This window comes from Oncorhynchus gorbuscha, linkage group LG26 (genome assembly GCF_021184085.1).
Source record: "Oncorhynchus gorbuscha isolate QuinsamMale2020 ecotype Even-year linkage group LG26, OgorEven_v1.0, whole genome shotgun sequence".
Lineage (NCBI taxonomy): Eukaryota > Metazoa > Chordata > Actinopteri > Salmoniformes > Salmonidae > Oncorhynchus > Oncorhynchus gorbuscha.
This window is the reverse complement of record NC_060198.1, coordinates 16,267,406-16,287,381: the sequence shown is the minus strand read 5'-3', so window position 1 is coordinate 16,287,381 and position 19,976 is coordinate 16,267,406. Positions and strand designations below refer to the sequence as shown.

General features: G+C 41.9%; 1 protein-coding gene across 2 annotated transcripts; it reads right to left on the bottom strand.

The window, feature by feature from the left end:
- Positions 1 to 1,776: 1,776 nt before the first annotated feature.
- LOC124016378 (gastrula zinc finger protein XlCGF8.2DB-like) lies at positions 1,777 to 14,336 on the bottom strand. 2 transcript variants are annotated; one of them, XM_046331941.1, is made up of 2 exons: positions 12,128 to 14,336; positions 1,777 to 3,784 (listed from the first exon to the last, which is right to left on the bottom strand). In XM_046331941.1, the coding sequence occupies exon 2, from the start codon at positions 3,343 to 3,345 to the stop codon at positions 2,470 to 2,472; it is 876 nt and encodes a 291-aa protein (XP_046187897.1). In that variant the 5' UTR covers positions 3,346 to 3,784; positions 12,128 to 14,336; the 3' UTR covers positions 1,777 to 2,469. The 2 variants fall into 2 exon arrangements, with proteins under 2 accessions (XP_046187897.1, XP_046187898.1); XM_046331942.1 differs by having other exon boundaries at positions 3,452 to 3,784.
- Positions 14,337 to 19,976: the final 5,640 nt, after the last annotated feature.

The following is a 19,976-nucleotide window of genomic DNA, read 5'->3' as shown; positions in this document are numbered from 1 at the left end:
AATGGTGGAACAAACTCCCTCACGACGCCAGGACAGCGGAGTCAATCACCACCTTCCGGAGACACCTGAAACCCCACCTCTTTAAGGAATACCTAGGATAGGATAAGTAATCCTTCTCACCCCCCCCCCCCCTTAAAAGATTTAGATGCACTATTGTAAAGTGGCTGTTCCACTGGATGTCATCAAGGTGAATGCACTCAATTTGTAAGTCGCTTTAAATTTTTTAACTGGATAAGAGCGTCTGCTAAATGACTTAAATGTAAATGTAAATATATATATATATGAATATATATATATATGAATATATATATGAATATATATATATGAATATATATATATATATGAATATATATATGAATATATATATATATATGAATATATATATATGAATATATAGTCCCTCCTGCATGATGAAGTGCCCCCGTGAATATGGGATGGCGTTCTTCGGCTTGCAAGCCTCTCCCTTTTTCCTCCTAACATAACAATGATCAGTATGGCCAAACAGTTGTATTTTTGTTTCATCAGACCAGAGGACATTTCTCCAAAAAGTGAAGATTGTCCCCCCGTGCAGTTGCAAACCATAGTCTTTTTTCATGGCAGTTTTGGAGCAGTGGCTTCTTCCTTGCTGAGCGGCCTTTCAGGTTATGTCGATATAGGATTAGTTTGTACCTATTTCCTCCAGCATCTTCACAAGGTCCTTTGCAGTTGTTCTGGGATTGATTTGCACTTTTCGCACCAAAGTACATTCATCTCTTGGAGACAGAACGCATCTCCTTCCTGAGCGGTATGACGGCTGCGTGGTCCCATGGTGTTTATACTTGCGTACTATTTGTACAGATGAACATGGTACCTTCAAGCATTTGGAAATTGCTCCCAAGGATGAACCAGACTACAATTTTTTTTCTGAGGTCTTGGCTGATTTCTTTTGATTTTCCCACGAGGTCAAGCAAAGAAGCACTGAGTTTGAAGGTAGGCCTTGAAATACATCCACAGGTACAACTCCAATTGACTCAAATGAGTCAATTAGCCTATCAGAAGCTTCTAAAGCCATGACATTTTATGGAATTTTCCAAGCTGTTTAAATGTACAGTCAACTTAGTATATGTAAACTTCTGACCCAGTGGAATTGTGATACAGTGAATTATAAGTGAAATAATCTGTCTGTAAACAATTGTTGGAAAAAGTAGATGTCCTAACCGACTTGCCAAAACTATAGTTTGGTTGTGGAGTGGTTGAATAATGAGTTTTAAATGACTCCAACCTAAGTATGTAAACTTCCGACTTCAACATTAGGTACAGAGTCATTATTTTTTAACTATTTTGAACCCTGGACTCAACTAATCATGCATCTGATTAATTTGATTCAATGCAATTACTGGCAGGCTACATGGCAGGCATTTTTTTTAAAGACATTGTGTCTCACAGGTAATTTTACAGAATTAATGTAAGCCCCCAAACAACAAGCCTGATGTGGCACGTAATAAACAGCATTTGTGTTTTTGAAAGTAGGACAACTCACCCTGTTTTCACACATTCCCATTTACCCTTGCTTTTTTGGTTTGCTTCTGCCCTTGAAATCAGATCAAATTAAGTCTATATCAAATTGCTGCTGTAATGTTTATCACAGGAATACCTTTGCATAGCTACAGCACTCATGGATAATAGTAAAAACTGTTTTGATTGCACAAATTGAATTAGACAAATGCTTTAGAGTATATCATGTTTTAAGCTCCCTAAAATGATGGATAGAATTACCAGGCAGTTCAGCACTCCATAAACATTTAGCAAGCACTTTATTTTCCTCTACATTTGAATATACATGACCTTGAACAGCAATCTTCTGTTCACTATACAGAGAATGGAATACATATGCTCCCTTGTACAATGTATTTGTACATTTTTGAGAGGCCTAAAACAGGACTGAATATGGAATATGGCCCCTGACTAAAACTGCTTTGGTTGGCAAGTTCAGAGCAAAATATCCATAGGCTATCTATCACATTTCCTTACTGTGGTTATAAATAATATATATTTCAAAGTTAAAGAAACATGATTAGGAAGACAAATCAAACAGTTTAGAACAATATATTTAGCAAGATGAGCAATCTGAGCCACCAAAGACCTAGGGCAGGGCTGGATTAAGAATGACATGGTAAAAAAAAAAATGAAAAAAATAATAATACCAGGACTCAAACCCCAGTTCCTGCGACGGTCAGTCAAACCCCTCAAATATTACACCAGAGGTTCAAAACCATTCGGCTAACAAGGTTGGTACTGGTGGCACTATGGTCGCTACACTTACCCCAATTGTAGGCTAACAGAATATCATTCCTCCATTTATCTGAAACCTACAGCATGAATGACCCACACTTATGTTGCTTTTCTTTGTGTTTTCCTAGGAGTGTTGTCCTGTCCACATCCTGCCTTTTTATTCCCACCATCTGGCAGATCTTTCTCCTAATTTCTCTCTTATTTCCCGTTTTCGTCCTGTTCTCTTTCTTTGTGGACGTTGTTTACATGCCTCACCAGATGAGCCTTCTGCGTGAATCCTTTACCACATACTGAGCAGACATGTTGTTTCTCTCCTGTGTGAGTCCGAATATGTTCATTTAGGTGTCCCTTCTGATAGAAGCTTTTCCCGCAATCACCACAGCTAAATGGTTTCACTCCTGTGTGAGTCAGTATGTGTGTCTTTAGGGCTGCCTTCTGATTGAAGCTTTTCCCACAGTCACCACAGCTAAATGGTTTCACTCCTGTGTGAGTCAATATATGCTTCCTTAGGTGCCCCTTATGATTGAAACATCTTCCGCAGTCACCACAGCTAAATGGTTTCTCTCCTGTGTGAGTCAGCATATGCCTCCTTAAGTCACCCTTGTAACTAAAGCTTTTCCCGCAGTCACTACAGTTAAATGGTTTCTCCCCTGTGTGAGTCCGTATATGTTCGGTTAGGAGCCACTTCTGATTAAAGCTTTTTTTCCCACAGTCACCACAGCTAAATGGTTTCTCTCCTGTATGGGTTCGAATATGTTCGGTTAGATGTCCCTTCTGAATGAAGCTTTTACCACAGTCTCCACAGCTGAATGGTTTTTCTCCTGTGTGAGTCCGTACATGGTTGGTTAGATGCTGCTTGCGTTTGAAGCTTTTCCCACAGTCACCACAACTAAATGGTTTCTCTCCTGTCTCTCCTGTATGAGTCCTCATGTGCCTGGACAGAACCCCTTTGTATTTGAAGGTCTTGCCACAAATTGAGCAGGGTTTCTCCACGTGACAGAGTCGAACATGGGCCTTCAGTTTACAGGTGGAGTGGTACTGTTTTTTGCAGAATCTGCATTCCCTGGGTCTCATCTTAGTGAGAGTCAAGTGCCTCTGCAGGTCAGCTTTCAGAGCAAATGTTTCACCACAGTCACGGCAGCGTTGATTTTTTATAGACGAGGTGTGGCTGTTTTTTTGATTATTTAGGTGGGTCACATTGCCAAAAGGTTTGAGATCCACTAGTTTAGAGTCACTATCTCTGTTCTCCACAGTCTGGGGTTGGGGAAGAGTCAAGGGCTGAAGTGTGTCCTCCTGATCACATTCACTTTTCACACAGGAGTGAATTTGAACTCTATAATATCAGCCTCCATCCCTTGAAGCTTCTCTTTCTCCTGACTGGTACAGAGTTCCTCCTGTTCCTCTTTAATCTGTGTGGGTTCTGGATCCTCCTGCCCCAGTCTCGTGCTCCACTCCTGCTGCTGCTGCTCAAAGGGAACCTCTTCAGAGACAGCAAGAGAGAGCTGCAGGGAGTCTGGAGGGAAGGAGAAGGGAGCAGATATGATCTATTCAGCCTTTAGACATCAGGGTCAATTTGAATTGAAGTCAGTAAATTCAGAAAAAAAACAAATTCCAATTCTATAAAATAAAAACTTGAATCCATTTTCAATTACTTCTTTGCATCTCTTCTTAGTCTTACACGTACCCCCAAATCATGTCTCAAAGCAACTTCAAAAGTCCACTATCACAAGAAACTTGTATTCAGACCCCTTCACATTATCCACATTTTTGTTACGTTACAGCCTAATTATAAAATGTATCAAATGAATGTTTCCTCAATCTATACACAATATCCCATAATGACAAAGCGAAAACAGGTTTTTAGAAATTTTAGCAAATGTATTCAAAATTTTAAAAAACACCTTATTTACATAAGTATTCAGACCCTTGGCTATGAGACTTGAAATTGAGCTCTGGTGCATCTTGTTTCTATTGATTATCCTTGAGATGTGTCTACAACTTGGAGTCCATCTGTGGTAATTGCAATTGATTGGACATGATTTGGAAAGGCACACTCCTGTCAATATAAGGTCCCACAGTTGACAGTGCACGTCAGAGCAGAAACCAAGTCATGAGGTCGAAGGAATTATCTGTAGAGCTCCGAGACAGGATTGTATCCAGGCACAGATCTTGGGAAGTTTACCAAAAAATGTCTGCAGCATTGAAGGTCCCCAAGAACACAAGTGGCCTCCGTAATTCTTAACTGGAAGTTTGGGAGCACCAAGACTCTTCCTTGTCAGGATCGAGGGAAAGATAAATGGCGCGAAGTACAGAGAGATCCTTGATGAAAATCTGCTCCAGAGCGCTCAGGACCTCCGACTGGGGGCAAAGGTTCACCCTCCAACAAGAAAAAGAGAATCACACAGCCAAGACAATGCAGGAGTGGCTTCAGGACATGTCTCTAAATGTCCTTGAGTGGCCCAGCCAGAGCTCAGACTTAAACCTGATCTAACATCTCTGGAGAGACCTGAAAATAGCTGTGCAGCAACGCTCCCCATCCAGCCTGACAGGGCTTGAGAGGATCTGCAGAGAAGAATAGAATAAACTCCCCATACCCAAGAAGACTCGAGGCTGTAATCTCTGCCAAAGGTGCTTCAACAAAGTACTGAGTCAAGGGTCTGAATACTTGTTTCCATTTGCTAAAATGTCTAAAAACCATTTTTTTCTTTGTCATTATGTAGTATTGTGTATAGACTGATGAGGGGGGAAAATGACTTAATCAATTTTAGAATAATATAATGAAGTCTGGTTTAACAGCAATGCGTCAGTGTCTTTCATCCTGGCCATGCATTAGCCAAGTAGCCCATCAATGGAAGGATTTTAAATGGGGTACTCGTAAGAATGCCTTGAAATACAAGGTTTTTGCATAATTCACAAATCACATAGTTACCTGCATACTTCATTTTGCTTGTTCAAGTATCCATCCCATTTTCAAAGAGTGAGTCTTGTCTGATTACCAAATAAGCACTCCTCCAAACTTATTTAAATGATTCAGTCCTATAATTCCATATCGTCGGCAAATATATCTTTGCTATTGAAAACGCGCTGTTAGGTTCTAAATAAACGGAGTAAAAACTCAGACGATTAGTAAAGCTCAAACCAAGTTTATTCGCCCACTGGGTCACACAGCTGCTTAAGACAAAGACATGCTCCCACCAGCACCAGTATTTATACCCACCTTAAGGTATACATTTTGATCAACTTTTCTCTAAACATGACATTTTTGTTGCTAGGCAGGACGTGGGTAATAAACTGTTCCTTGTCCCTTCATGTGACCTGACCTCTGCTGCCATTCCTCACTAATCCACAGCTATCCACCCTCATCAGTGACCACAACCATGTGATTTACTAAGTAAGGGAAAGGGCACTCTCTGAGCCCATGGCTCATACCCACCCTTAATTGACCCCAACATATACATTCCAACATTAACTTCTGGTGTAGCAAGTATTTCAAATTTAACAACCCAACAAGTGCCAAATTTCTAGAGTGAAAATGTGATGCGCAAAGGCATTTAGGCCTACATGTTGAAGCAAAATAGAACATTGTAGACTGCAAACATGACAAACATATTAAGCAAAACTGGATTCATTTAACTGTTGCTATTATTCGTTACTGCATGCTATTTAATAAACGCTATCAATTTACAAATGGGCTATGAAGAGAATATTCTGTGCCCTCCAGCCGAATTGGAGTTGATAAGGCAAAGACCATCAATAACCTACAACCTACACCGAATATTCTTTGCCCTCCAGGCGAATTGGAGTGGATGATAACGCAAAGACCATCAAAAACCTACACAACTTGAGACAACAGCATGCAGTACTAAGCCAAGGAGAACCTTGATTGGCCAGTGAGTGATCAAGCTCTCGTCACACCCTCAACTTATTTATTCATCAAAACCCAGCCCTTTTGTGCCACCACCAGCGAGACAGTATAGACATCTCCGGTTGTGTTCCCTTGCCTTCCCTTGTCAGTGTGTGTCTTATTTTCCTCAATTAAGTTAGAAAAATAGGATGATCGAGCAGCAGTAAGGGCTCTTCGGTACTGTCTTTCCAAGATCGGTGGGCCATCAGTAAATTCAGAGCGTGGTCTGATTGTCCGTTCGTAAATTCTGAGCGTTTCGGTCTCAGAGTGCACACTGGACCCTCTGGCTGAGGAGTAGGATTGATCCGAGCGTTCTGACCTCAAAACGGCAGTCAAACACCCAAGCTAACAGCTACTTCCAGGCACAAATGAGAGAATACCTCACTCTGACCATTTTACTAGTCCTAGCAGATCTGGTTCGAGTGTTTTCATGTTATCAAGAGGGATAGTGGGTAACTTGACAATGTTGCGATAGGTTGAACCACACAAAAAGGTATCTATTGGATGGCTTCATCCACGACATTTCAAGCTGGCTGTGGAGTGAGCTTACGGCACATTCTTAACTGCGTTACACTGGCAACAATTTAATTACGTTTTTTTTTGCTGATGTTTACTGACAACTGTCATAACAACTTGGTACTTGGTCGTTCATATATTCCTCAATTATTCTGCACTCTGGCACTCTCATTCTTATATTGGAGTAGATTGCCCGTGCTGATATGTAAAATACAGGTTTTTGACATACATCAGCAACGTCTGACCAGTGAAACACTAGCAGTATCCAATATTTTTGCGACAGCTATACGAGCAGAGATGTAGAGGCGAAGCGAGAGGGTCGACTCCGCCCAAAATCTGTCTGTGCGAAATCAAGCGTTAAGCAGACCAAGAGTTTTTGTATTGGGGGGGTGTAACGAGTGTCAAATTTGGTCAAGATAAAAGTGAATTGCTATTTTGATAGGTAAGGCTTATTTGATCAAATATAAGTTTCATAATGCTTGGGTTGTTACGCATGTACTGATATAAGTGTAATGCACGTGACATTCCAGCAATTTTGCGCAAAGAGATTTTATATCGGAGTTGCGCCTGTTGTTCACATGCATATCTGGCCTCTCATTGGCTAGAATGTTCCCACCTGATCTCGCCGCCTGCCTTTTGCGGACATGTATTTCCATTGTTAGAGCGGTTAGCCGACCATCTTGTCAATATAATCACAAATCTTTGGTGAAAGTGATGACCCTTCTGCTTCACTTCCATATCCTTTCCCATATTGTTGTGAATTGGCTTCAAGATAACGAAATTCATGAAAACGCGCAGAGGTCATTTAAGATCAATCTATCAAATGTCTTTTTTGAAGTATATTAAAGAGCTAGAGTCTATTTTCCTGAATTTCCGCTTGACTGATGTGCCCAAAGTAAGCTGCCTGTTACTTATGCCCAGAAGCCAGGATATGCATATAATTAGTAGCATTGGATAGAAAACACTGAAGTTTCTAGAAATTATTTTATGTCTGAGACTAGAACACAATTTATATGGCAGGAGAAATTCCAAAGAAAAACCAACCAGAAATGTTTTTTTGAGCTCCCAGGCTCTAATAATGGAAAGCTATTGGTTCAATGTAAATCCAGCTTCCAGATTGCAATTCCCATGGCTTCCACTAGATGCCAACAGTCTGTTGGACCCACTCACTGTCACAGTCATACTCTGGACCTAGTTTTGTCCCATGGAATAAATCTTAATGTTTTTCCTCATAATCCTGGACTATCGGACCACCATTTTATTACATTTGCAATTGCAACAAATAATCTGATCAGACCCCAACCAAGGAACATCAAAAGTCCTGCTATAAATTCACAGACAACACAAAGATTCCCCAAGGACGCCAGAGGACAAAAATCAGTTAACCACCTAATTGAGGAACTCAATTTAACCTTGCGCAATACCCTAGATACAGTTGCACCCCTAAAAACATGTATCATAAGAAACTAGCTCCCTGGTACACAGAAAATACCTGAGCTCTGAAGCAAGCTTCCAGAAAATTGGAACGTAAATGGCGCCACACCAAACTGGAAGTCTTCCGACTAGCTTGGAAAGACAGTACCGAAGAGCCCTTACTGCTGCTCGATCATCCTATTTTTCTAACTTAATTGAGGAAAATGAGAACAATCCGAAATTCATTTTTGATAATGTCGCAAAGCTAACTAAAATGCAGCATTCCCCAAGAGAGGATGGCTTTCACTTCTGCAGTGATAAATTCATGAACTTCTTTGAGGAAAAGATCATGATTATTAGAAAGCAAATTACGGACTCCTCTTTAAATCTGCGTATTCCTTCAAAGCTCAGTTGTCCTGAGTCTGCACAACTCTGCCAAGACCTAGGATCAAGAGAGACGCTCAAGTGTTTTAGTACTATATCTCTTGACACAATGATGAGCTGCATACTGGACCCTATTCCAACTAACGCCAGAAAGAGCTGCTTCCTGTGCTTGGACCTCCTATGTTGAACATAATAAACGGCTCTCTATCCACCGGATGTGTAGCAAACTCACTAAAGGTGGCAGTAATAAAGCCTCTCTTGAAAAAGCCAAACCTTGACCCAGAAAATATAAAAAACTATCGGCCTATATTGAATCTTCCATTCCTCTCAACATTTTTAGAAAAGGCTGTTGCGCAGCAACTCACTGCCTTCCTGAAGACAAACAATGTACACGAAATGCTTCAGTCTGGTTTTAGACCCCAACATAGCACTGAGACTGCACTTGTGAAGGTGGTAAATAACCTTTTAATGGTATCAGACCGAGGCTCTCCATCTGCCCTCATGCTCCTAGACCTTAGTGCTGCTTTTGATACCATCGATCACCACATTCTTTTGGAGAGATTGGAAACCCAAATTGGTCTACACGGACAAGTTCTGGCCTGGTTTAGATCTTATCTGTCGGAAAGATATCAGTTTGTCTCTGTGAATGGTTTGTCCTCTGACAAATCAACTGTAAATGTCAGTGTTCCCCAAGGTTCCGTTTTAGGACCACTATATTGTTTTCACTATATATTTTACCTCTTGGAGATGTCATTCGAAAACATAATGTTAACTTTCACTGCTATGCGGATGACACACAGCTGTACATTTCAATGAAACATGGTGAAGCCCCAAAATTGCCCTTGCTAGAAGCATGTGTTTCAGACATAAGGAAGTGGATGGCTGCAAACTTTCTACTTTTAAACTCGGATAAAACAGAGATGCTTGTTCTAGGTCCCAAGAAACAAAGAGATCTTCTGTTGAATCTGACAATTAATCTTAATGGTTGTACAGTCGTCTCAAATAAAACTGTGAAGGACCTCGGCGTTACTCTGGACCCTGATCTCTCTCTTGAAGAACATATCAAGACCATTTCAAGGACAGCTTTTTTCCATTGCAAAAATCAGAAACTTTCTGTCCAAAAATAATGCAGAAAAATTAATCCATGCTTTTGTCACTTCTAGGTTAGACTACTGCAATGCTCTACTTTCCGGCTACCCGGATAAAGCACTAAATAAACTTCAGTTAGTGCTAAATACGGCTGCTAGAATCCTGAATAAAACCAAAAAAGTTGATCATATTACTCCAGTGTTAGCCTCCCTACACTGGTTTCCTGTCAAGGCAAGGACTGATTTCAAGGTTTTACTGCTAACCTACAAAGCATTACATGGGTTTGCTCCTACCTATCTCGCTGATTTGGTCCTGCCGTACATACCTACACGTACGCTACGGTCACAAGACGCAGGCCTCCTAATTGTCCCTAGATTTTCTAAGCAAACAGCTGGAGGCAGGGCTTTCTCATATAGAGCTCCATTTTTATGGAATGGTCTGCCTACCCATGTGAGAGACACAAACTCGGTCTCAACTTTTCAGTCTTTACTGAAGACTCATCTCTTCAGTGGGTCATATGATTGAGTGTAGTCTGGCCCAGGAGTGGGAAGGTGAACGGAAAGGCTCTGGAGCAAAGAACCGCCCTTGCTGTCTCTGCCTGGCCGGTTCCTCTCTTTCCACTGGGATTCTCTGCCTCTAACCCTATTACAGGGGCTGAGTCACTGGCTTACTGGGGCTTTCTCATACCGTCCCTGGGGGGGGGTGCGTCACTTGAGTGGGTTGAGTGACTGAAGTGATCTTCCTGTCTGGGTTGGCGCCCCCCCTTGGGTTGTGCAGTGGCCACCCCACATAGCCTGGTTCCTCTCTAGGTTTCTTCCTAGGTTTTGGCCTTTCTAGGGAGTTTTTCCTAGCCACCGTGCTTCTACACCTGCATTGCTTGCTGTTTGGGGTTTTAGGCTGGGTTTCTGTACAGCACTTTGAGATATCAGCTGATGTACGAAGGGCTATATAAATAAATTTGATTTGTTCATTGTTTTAGGCTTGTTTCTTCAAAAACGAGCAAGAATATAGAGTTTTGGTACAAAGACTCCTGGTTCAAAATCAGTCTGTTGGCGCGCACGGTGAAGTGCACACCAATAGACTGCGTGCTTACTAATTTGACTTTTCTATTGAGCATACTTCTTTCCATATTAAATATGATAATTTATTTACATTTTTGGATACCTGAGGATTGGATAGAAATGTAGTTTGACTTGTTTGAACAAAGTTTAGTGGTAGCTTTTTGGACTCCTTTGTCTGCATGTTGAACGAGTGGATTACTGAAATCGATGGTACCAACTAAAACAGACTTTTTGGGATATAAAGAAGGATTTTATCTAACAAAACAAATATTCATGTTGTAGCTGGGACACTTGGGATTGCAAACAGAGGAAGATTTTCAAAAGTAAGTGATTTATTTAAATCGCTATTTGTGATTTTATGAAGCCTGTGCTGGTTGAAAATATGTTGTGGGTGCCGTCCTCAAACAATCACGCATGGTATGCTTTCGCTGTAAAGCCTATTGTAAATAGGACAACGCTGTTAGATTAACCAAGAATTTAAGCTTTTAAAAGATTTAAGATACTTGTATGTTTAATATTACAATTATTTATTAGAATTGAACACCCTCCACGGGATGCTGTCGACAGGTGTCCCGCTAGCAGGACGGCCTATCCCTAGAGCCCTCAATGGAACGCCCGGGATCAGAGATAGATAAAATAAAAATAAAATGTTTAAAGCCCTATTTGCACAGGAGTAGTATTACTAGAGAACGTTGGTTATGCAACTATTACCCCACAATGTCTGTTATTCCAGAGGACGATTTGGACTGGATTAGTTTGTTCAAAACTGGCCACTGTAAATTAATTTTTTTAAATAAATGGATTGTTATGCAGAAGCCTGGAGGTTTTTATTCTAGGAATTAGAAGATATTTCAACCTGTCCAGGCGATAGCAGGCTACACTGAGAACTCGCGCTTGGCTCCCAAGTTTCTAAGCCATATCAAGCCATCTTTGGTATAGTGTCGCCATAATATTTGAATTGAGGAAGTGATCATCATTATTTTAGCGATCAGAAGGTAGACGTCCAAAAATTTCCAGTCAAAAGTTTGGACACACACACAACTACTCATTCCAGGGTTTTTCTTTATTTGTACTATTTTCTACATTGTAGTAACCAAAATAAGTGTTAAACAAATCAAAATATATTTTATATGAGATTCTTCAAAGTAACTACCCTTTGCCTGACAGCTTTGCACATTCTTGGCATTCTCTCAACCAGCTTCCTGAGGTCATCACCTGGAATGCATTTCAATTAACAGGTGTGCATTGTTAAAAGTAAATTATTTTTGAGCTTAGTTGGTCAACTTCCAGTGTACAAATTAATTATTTTTATGTCTTCCCGGCCATGATTAAGCTGACACCTGCTCGCCGAACAACTCATTCCACAATCATGGGCATTAATATGCTCTTCTGGGAAGGCTTTCCACTTTCCCTTCACTGGAACAAAGGGACCGAGCCTGAAACATGAAAAACAGACCCAGATAATTATTCCTACTCCACCAAACCTTACAGTTGGCACCTATGCATTGGGACAGGTAGCGGTCTCGTGGCATCTGCCAAAACCAGATTAGTCCGTCGGACGTCCAGATGCTGAAGCGTACTTCATCACTCCAGAGAACGGGTTTCCACTGCTCCAGAGTCCAATGGCGGCGATCTTTACACCACTCCAGCCGACGCTTGGCATTGCACATGGTGATCTTAGGCTTGTGTACGGCTGCTCAGCCATGGAAACCCAAAGCTCCCAACGAACAGTTCTTGTGCTGACGTTGCTTCCAAAGACAGTTCACCCGAGCAGCAATTTGACAAACTGACTTGTTGGAACGGTGGCATCCTATGACAGTGCCATGTTTAAAAAGTCACTGAGCTCTTCAGTGACACCATTCTACTGACAATGGTCGTCTTTGGAGATTGCATGGCTGTGTGCTCGATTTTATACACCTGTCAGCAACAGGTGTGGCTGAAATAGCCAAATCCACTCATTTTAAGTGGTGTCCACATACTTTTGTATATGTAGTGTGTTTAGCTAGCTTCTAGCCTAGTGTTTGATTATGCAATGTGATCTCCTCGTAAGTCACTCCTTTGACCCTCTTCTCACGCTCTCACAGCACACCTCATCACACGCATTAAAAATACTGCTTTTATTTTTCTAAATAGTCCACTGTATAGTGAGCAAGTACATTTTTCAACTGTGCTCCAAATAGTTTTGAAATCGGAGCATGCGATCTCATCTGCGCCGGCAACTTAACATCACGAGCAGAACCTCTAATTGTCCTGTCTTGCCACGGCACTTTGAACCCGTGGCACATTGGAGCATTTCATTGGTCTAGGGGCGGCAGGTAGCCTAGTGGTTAGAGCGTTGGACTAGTAACCGAAAGGTTGCTAGATCGAATTCCGGAGCTGACAAGATGTAAATCTGTTGTTCTGTCCCTGAACAAGGCAGTTAAGCCACTGTTCCTAGACCATCATTGTAAATAAGAATTTGTTCCTTACTGACTTGCCTAGTTAAACAAAGGTTAACATTCTTTTTTCTATAGTTATGTAAGGGATCAACAGGATTGGATGCATGTTTTAAAGAAACACACCTCAAGATTAGAGTGGAGCTGAATGGAGAGAGAGAATGTTCTCCACTGAATTTATTTAACTAAAAGGATGTTGTCAACTAAATTAGGTTGCTGGTACTCCCATCCTTATAGCAGAATGCAGCCTTTTGACGGCATGTACAAAAGTCAATTTAATCACATTAGCCCCCTCATTTGGTGATTGTCATTTAGGCTGTGGCAACTTAAAAGCAGCAGACAGATAGATCGACAGTGTGTTTTAGCAGGGAAGTTTTGTAAGGTGACCTGATTTGTAACTATACAAATAATTGTGTTGAACAGATTGTGAACCTAAAAGTGTCAATTTCATCCCCCCAAAAAGCTACAAGTAACAAAGTCGTCGAAGTTTGAGTGTTCATTTAAATGTTCAAAGCATCCTGAATACACCTGACCTATGGTTTTTATTTCCCACACTGGTCATAGTTTAGGCCTGTGTCAAAATACGTAGAATGGCAGGAAATTCGCTTTAAAAAAGTTAAATATCCCCCAGTCCCCCGTCTAGGGGGCTATGAAATTGAAACATCGGGCAACATCCGCTTGTTGGTATGGATGTATCCAAATTAATGTCAATAGAAAGCAGCTTAAACACACGCAAATGTAGCTACTGGCTGCAGAGGTCGTGACTGTATTAGCCGTAGCTAGTTGGCTAGCTAGCAAGCAAGGGGCAAGAACGTTGCCAGCGACCATGGAACATAGCTATAGAACGAACTGGGCAGCGTCCATGAATATCGAACTAAATTAAAGACTGTCGCAATCTAGCAACCAAAAGATGAGAAAGTATTCAATACATTGTCAAATATATAACGTTAAATAAACACATTTTCCGGGTAAGTGGACTTTAGTATTGTTTTATTTGGCAACTGTGGTATATAAGCGGGATAAAGGCCTGAGTTCTGTACATTACCAGTTTGGGGGAAAATTGTCGGGCGTTTATCCCTTACATAAGTACATAACCCTGGTAGATATATACTAGCTACATACTAACCAATTCTACTTAGTTTTATCTTTGGTGTGATCCGCAGCAGTCTCCGTAGCCGATCATTCTCCTCCTTGTACTCTGCCACCGTTTTCTCAACTGCCGCGAAAATATCCAGGGCAGCTGCCGTTAAACGCTCATTTAAAAACACACGAAACGACTGTAGTTTAGACATTTTCGACAGAGTGAGGTGAGTAGTCGGCCTATTCCGTCCAGTCAGTAGGTCTTGAATCCGCAAGGAATGTTCATAACCAAAACAAACTAGTCTCCAAATCTTCCTACTTCCTTTTTCTTCCTCATTGGGTTTCATGGTGAACTACACGCAAAAGGCGTATTGTCGCCACCAAATGGACGGGGGTGAAATATTTACAAAAAAAATTCATTCCATAGGGGAAGGGAACATTAAGATGAATCCACACAAACTCCTCAAAAAGTATTCATAAAAAATATATACATTCACATTCCCCTTCTGTCATTCGCAAACTCAAATACCCTGCTCAGTCTCTGGGGCCTGAGTGGGTGGGACTGCACAAGACAGTAACACACATGCATACTTCCAGATATTGTTGGTGTACCAGCCATGCAACTATTAACACATTTACCATGGCAGACATCCGTTTCCCTTAACACAAATACACATAAGCTGTTCATGTGATGTCACCATTACTCACTTGTTACAACATTTATTTTTTTAAACATTTTGCTCCTGGGCAATTCTCTTCTTCTAAACTAAATCTAGTTTTGTGGTTTTCTTCTTCTTTTGTGTTTAACAGCAGCTGGCGCACCCGGAAATGTGCAACAGCGCCGCCAGTTGGAAATGTACAAAGCAGCCAGACCAGTAGTAAAGGAAAACGATAACTAATTAAATCCAGGCAAACAGTTGTTACCATAACATCATAGACTGGCTAGTCAGTTGGTTTGCTAAGACAACTAAGAGGCTAGTTAACTAGCTAGTTAGCTATTGTTTTTTATTTTAACAAGAACAGAAGAATTGGTTTGGAAATGGCACAGATCTCCCGAGTGGTTACTCCAAGGTGGACTTTTCCTGTAACTGAGGTGCAGTGACCCTTTGGCGCCCTATCTGGCATCACCCAGGTGGGTGCTACACAATGTTTGAGGAGTACCTTACCACAGAGCCTACAAAGAGGCTGGGGATGGCAATTCATTCACTTGAACTCAACGAGTGAACACACAATGCCAGGACGAGGCCAGTAAGCTGTGGTCCACCTTCCTTATCTCCCACAGTGGAGATAAGAAATGGGAGCCAACCCTTACCATCATGGCTCCCATTTCTGTCCATTTTGGCCAGTACCGGGCCCGGCTGAGTTGTGTAGGTGAAGACGAGCCCCCTAACAGAGTGCTTTCGGAAAGTATTCAGACCACGTGACTTTTTCCACATTTTGTTACATTACACCCTTATTCTAAAATGTATTAAATTGTTTTCCCCCTCATCAATCTACACACAATACCTCATAATGACAAAGCAGAAACAGGTTTTTATAAATGTTCGCTAATGTATAAAAATAAAAACCTGAAATATTCCATTTATATAAGTATTCAGACCCTTTACTCAGTACTTTGTTGAAGCACCTTTGGCACCGATTACAGCGTTGTCTTCTTGGGTATGACGCTACAAGGTTGGCACACCTATATTTGAGGAGTTTCTCCCATTCTTCTCTGCAGATCCTCTCAAGCTCTGTCAGGTTGGAAGGGGAGCGTTGCTGCACAGCAATTTACAGAGATGTTAGATCAGGTTCAAGTCCGGGCTCTGGCTGGGCTACTCACGGGCATTCAGAGACTTGTCCCAAAGCCATTCCTGCATTGTCTTGGCTGTGTGCTTAGGGTTGTTGTCCTGTTGGAAGGTGAACCTTCACCCCAGGTCCTGAGCAAGTTTTCATCAAGGATCTCTCTGTACTTTGCTCCGTTCATCTTTCCATCGATCCTGACTAGTCTCCCAGTCCCTGCAACTGAAAAACACCCCCACAGCACGATGCTGCCACCTCCATGCTTCACCGTAGCGAGGGTACCAGATTTCCTCCAGACGTGATGCTTGGCATTCAGGCCAAAGAGTTCAATCTTGATTTCATCAGACCAGAGAATCTTGTTTCTTTAGGTGCCTTTTGGCAAACTCCAAACGGGCTGTCATGTGCCTTTTACTGAAGATTGGCTTCCGTCCGGCCATTCTAACATAAAGGCCTGAACTGGTGGAGTTTTGCTGGACACAGTTTAAAAAAATGCTATTTAAAAGCATTTTGTTGTGTTAAAGCCTGAATTTAAAATGGATTAAATTGCGATTTTGTGTCACAGGCCTACACACTATAGCCCATAATGTTAGATTGCATCATCTGAGGGTCTGTTGGGGAGGTATGCAAATTGGAGTGGGTCTACAGTGTCTGGGATGATGGTGTTATGTAATAGTATTCCACTGTGTAATAGGATTCCACCTTCCTCCTATATTGTCCTTTTGATGTCTCGCCGGAGGTGGTAGCAGGCTTTCTTGTATGCATCCATGTCCCTGTCCCGTATTGAAAGGTGTCCAGGTGATCCTGGAACCTGTGGCACTGAGAAATGATGGATGAGGATTTGAGAGAGCACCTAAAGTACATAAATGCGTAAGTGTTCTTTTCACTTCAATTTGACGTGTCGACAGACACGCAACACACAGATGTACGGTGGCTTAGTAGAGATAAATTCCTGCAGAGATTTAGGGATCTGTTATTTTAAATCGAGGAGTTTCTGGCTTCAAAAGATGCAGAATATGAGCAGTTGCAAGACAAAGTGTGGCTGTTAAATTGAGCATTTTTGACCAACATAACTGTTCGGCTGAATGAGCTCAAATTTGAGCTGCAATGAAAATACACAAATATGTTTTAAATGATTAGCTCTGTGACTGACAGCATTTAAACAAAAAATTGAAATTGCTGTCCTCACAATCGCAGCAACATGAACTGAGGAATTTCAAAAATATGTCAGAGCTTGAAAGTCAGGGAAAAGCATTAGCACTTTGACTGTGGTCGATACGTTGAACATTTTCGCAGACTTTGACTGACGCTTTCAAGACATTGCGATCTTGGAACCTGTGGCAACATTTATGTGCTTTATGTTTGGTGTGGAAGTTGATATTGACGAAATTGCAAAATAAATTGCATAATTCTTTCACATGGAGGCATCAGCCATCGAGAGTGAAATTTTGACTCTGCAAAGTGACCTCCAAATCAAATTGAGGGCATCAGGGGAACACTTTCGGGAACCTTATCATGGAGGAAAAATATCCAAACATGAGAAAAGTTGCCATGTACTTTGACATCATTTTTTGGGGGATCTACCTACCTTTGCGAGTCAACATTTTCAGACATGAAGATCATCAAGTCAAAATAACGGTCCACTCTAACAGATGATCACCTGGACACCTGCTTGAAGATAGCAATCAGTAGCTACAACACAGACTATACGAAGCTTGCTGACAGCATGCAGTGCAAATCATCCAATCAATAAGGTGAAAAGTTATTTAATATTGGCTAGGGGAGGGGCCGGGGGGTAGAACGCGTTAGGATCTACTTTTTCCACCCTCTTCCTATCGAACTAAAGTCTGGGCACCCTTGCTCTAGCCTTTAGATGGATATTTCCTGTAAACCATGGTTTTTGGTTTGGATACGTTCTTATAGTCACTGTGGGGACGACATCATCTATGCACTTATTGATGAAGCCCGTGACTGTTGTGGTAAACTACTAAATGCAATCGGATGAATCCCGCAACATATCCCAGTCTGTACTAGTGTAACGGATGTGAAACGGCTAGCTTAGTTAGCGGTGTGTGCTAAATAGCGTTTCAATTGGTTACGTCACTTGCTCTGAGACCTTGAAGTAGTAGTTCCTCTTGCTCTGCAAGGGCCGTGGCTTTTGTGGAGCGATGGGTAACGATGCTTCGAGGGTGACTGTTGTTGATGTGTGCAGAAGGTCCCTGGTTCGCGCCCAGGTATGGGCGAGGGGACGGTTTAAAATTATACTGTTACACTAGCAAAACAGTCTTGTAGCATCGCGTCTGCTTCCTCCGACCACCTCAGTATTTTGCACATCTTTGTAAACAGGAAGCACGAGATTTGGAGTAGGGATGGGTACCGAAACCCGGTATTAAACGGGCCCGGGGCTAAATGATGAAAGACCGTAGTATCGATAAGCTCCGACGTTATCGGTTCTGCTTTCAGTACTGGAGAAATTAAGAAAATACATGTCCTATTTATTATTTCTAACCTAAACATTATAAACGCCTCCCTCTAACCAACCAACGCCTCCCTCTAATACCGCTGGTCCAAGCCAGACAAGCCCAAAGCCCCTTCACGCTGGCAGCTAGTGTGAGGATGACTGAGGAGAGGGTGAATGAGTGCCACCTAGCTGTGACTAAGCTCATAGTGAAAGGCCTACAACCCTTTGCAACAGTGGAGTCCAAGGGCTTTAGGTAACAGTCTGTCAGTATTTATTGAGTTGTATTCATTTTTAGGATATAGTAGTGTAAAAGGGTTGTATGTTAGTCCCATCACTCCACAATACAATACACAACACAATAATGATAATTCAACACATGGAAACTATATATTTTTTTACTGTAGGGAGATGAGCAAGGCACTCAACCCCAAATATACCCCTCCCCCAAGTTACATCAGTGACACATTCATTCCTATCTGGTATGGTGTAGAAAAGGCCGATGTGATCACTGAGCTGAAGGACGTGCCAAAGCTGACATCAGACGGGTGGACCAGCCTCTGTCAGGACCACTATCTCACTGTTACAGTGCAATACACAAGCCAGGGCAGTGTAAAAATCGCAAACTGGCGAAGTAGTGGCAGGAGATCTCAGACATTCTGGAAGAGTTTGAGATAGAGCTGAGCAAAGATTGTAGCTGTGACTGTTGATAATTCTGGCAATATGGATGTTGCCATCAAGAGGCTACACATCCTAAAAATAGGATGCTTTGAGCACACATTGATTCTGGCAGACCAGAAAATCTACAAAATGACTTCCATTGATAAATGGGCAGCCCGAATCAGTAGTCGTAGTGTGGTTCAAGAGATCCTCAATGTCCAAAAGCAGCTCCTTGGTAAGAAGCCAGTTCAATATATTAAAGTATTATTTATTTAGAAATCCGTGACTCCGCCCCTAAAACCAAGCATACCTCGAGGAAGATCGTTACCGCCATGGACGTGGTCTATGCTCAGAAACACCAACACGCACCCTGTATGGTTTCAGAGGTTAAACGCACTGTTTTCGGAACTTCGACATCCCGACTTGAACCCAAAGGCCTCTTTTATGAGCCACCCACATCCGCTTCAAAAGGGCCAATTCCATATAGTGATTGGTATGTTATTGGAATGTTGTTTAGGTATGCTATTTGGTAGGAAAGCATGAGCCAATCCGAGTGGACAGCCTTCATGCACAGAGTGAGGCCTATGTGTGACAGTGCCAAAGTGGGCAATTCTAGGATCAGCGTTATTTGGAGCAGCAATCGTGCCCCCCACACACATTTTGAAACACACAATTCCCCATCCATCACAGAATGTGAGAGAAGGGGGAGGGGAGGGGAAGGCATCCCACACATTTGTCTTTGTTTGGGAAGCCCGCCTCTGAGTGGAAGACTCTTTTGAGCGCAATAGCTCCACTGGGCAAATGGCAGGGATGAGAAAGCAGGGGTGTGTCCATGGCAGCTGAATATGCTTAGCTTCCTTTTCATAAGACAGGTAAGCGCCCTCCACCCCTCATTTGTTTCTGAGAAGCAACGAGACATCAACATC

Excerpts from the sequence above, each read along its gene's own strand:
- LOC124016378 (XM_046331941.1), bottom strand. The coding sequence starts at position 3,345 with ATGAGACCCAGGGAATGCAGATTCTGCAAAAAACAGTACCACTCCACC.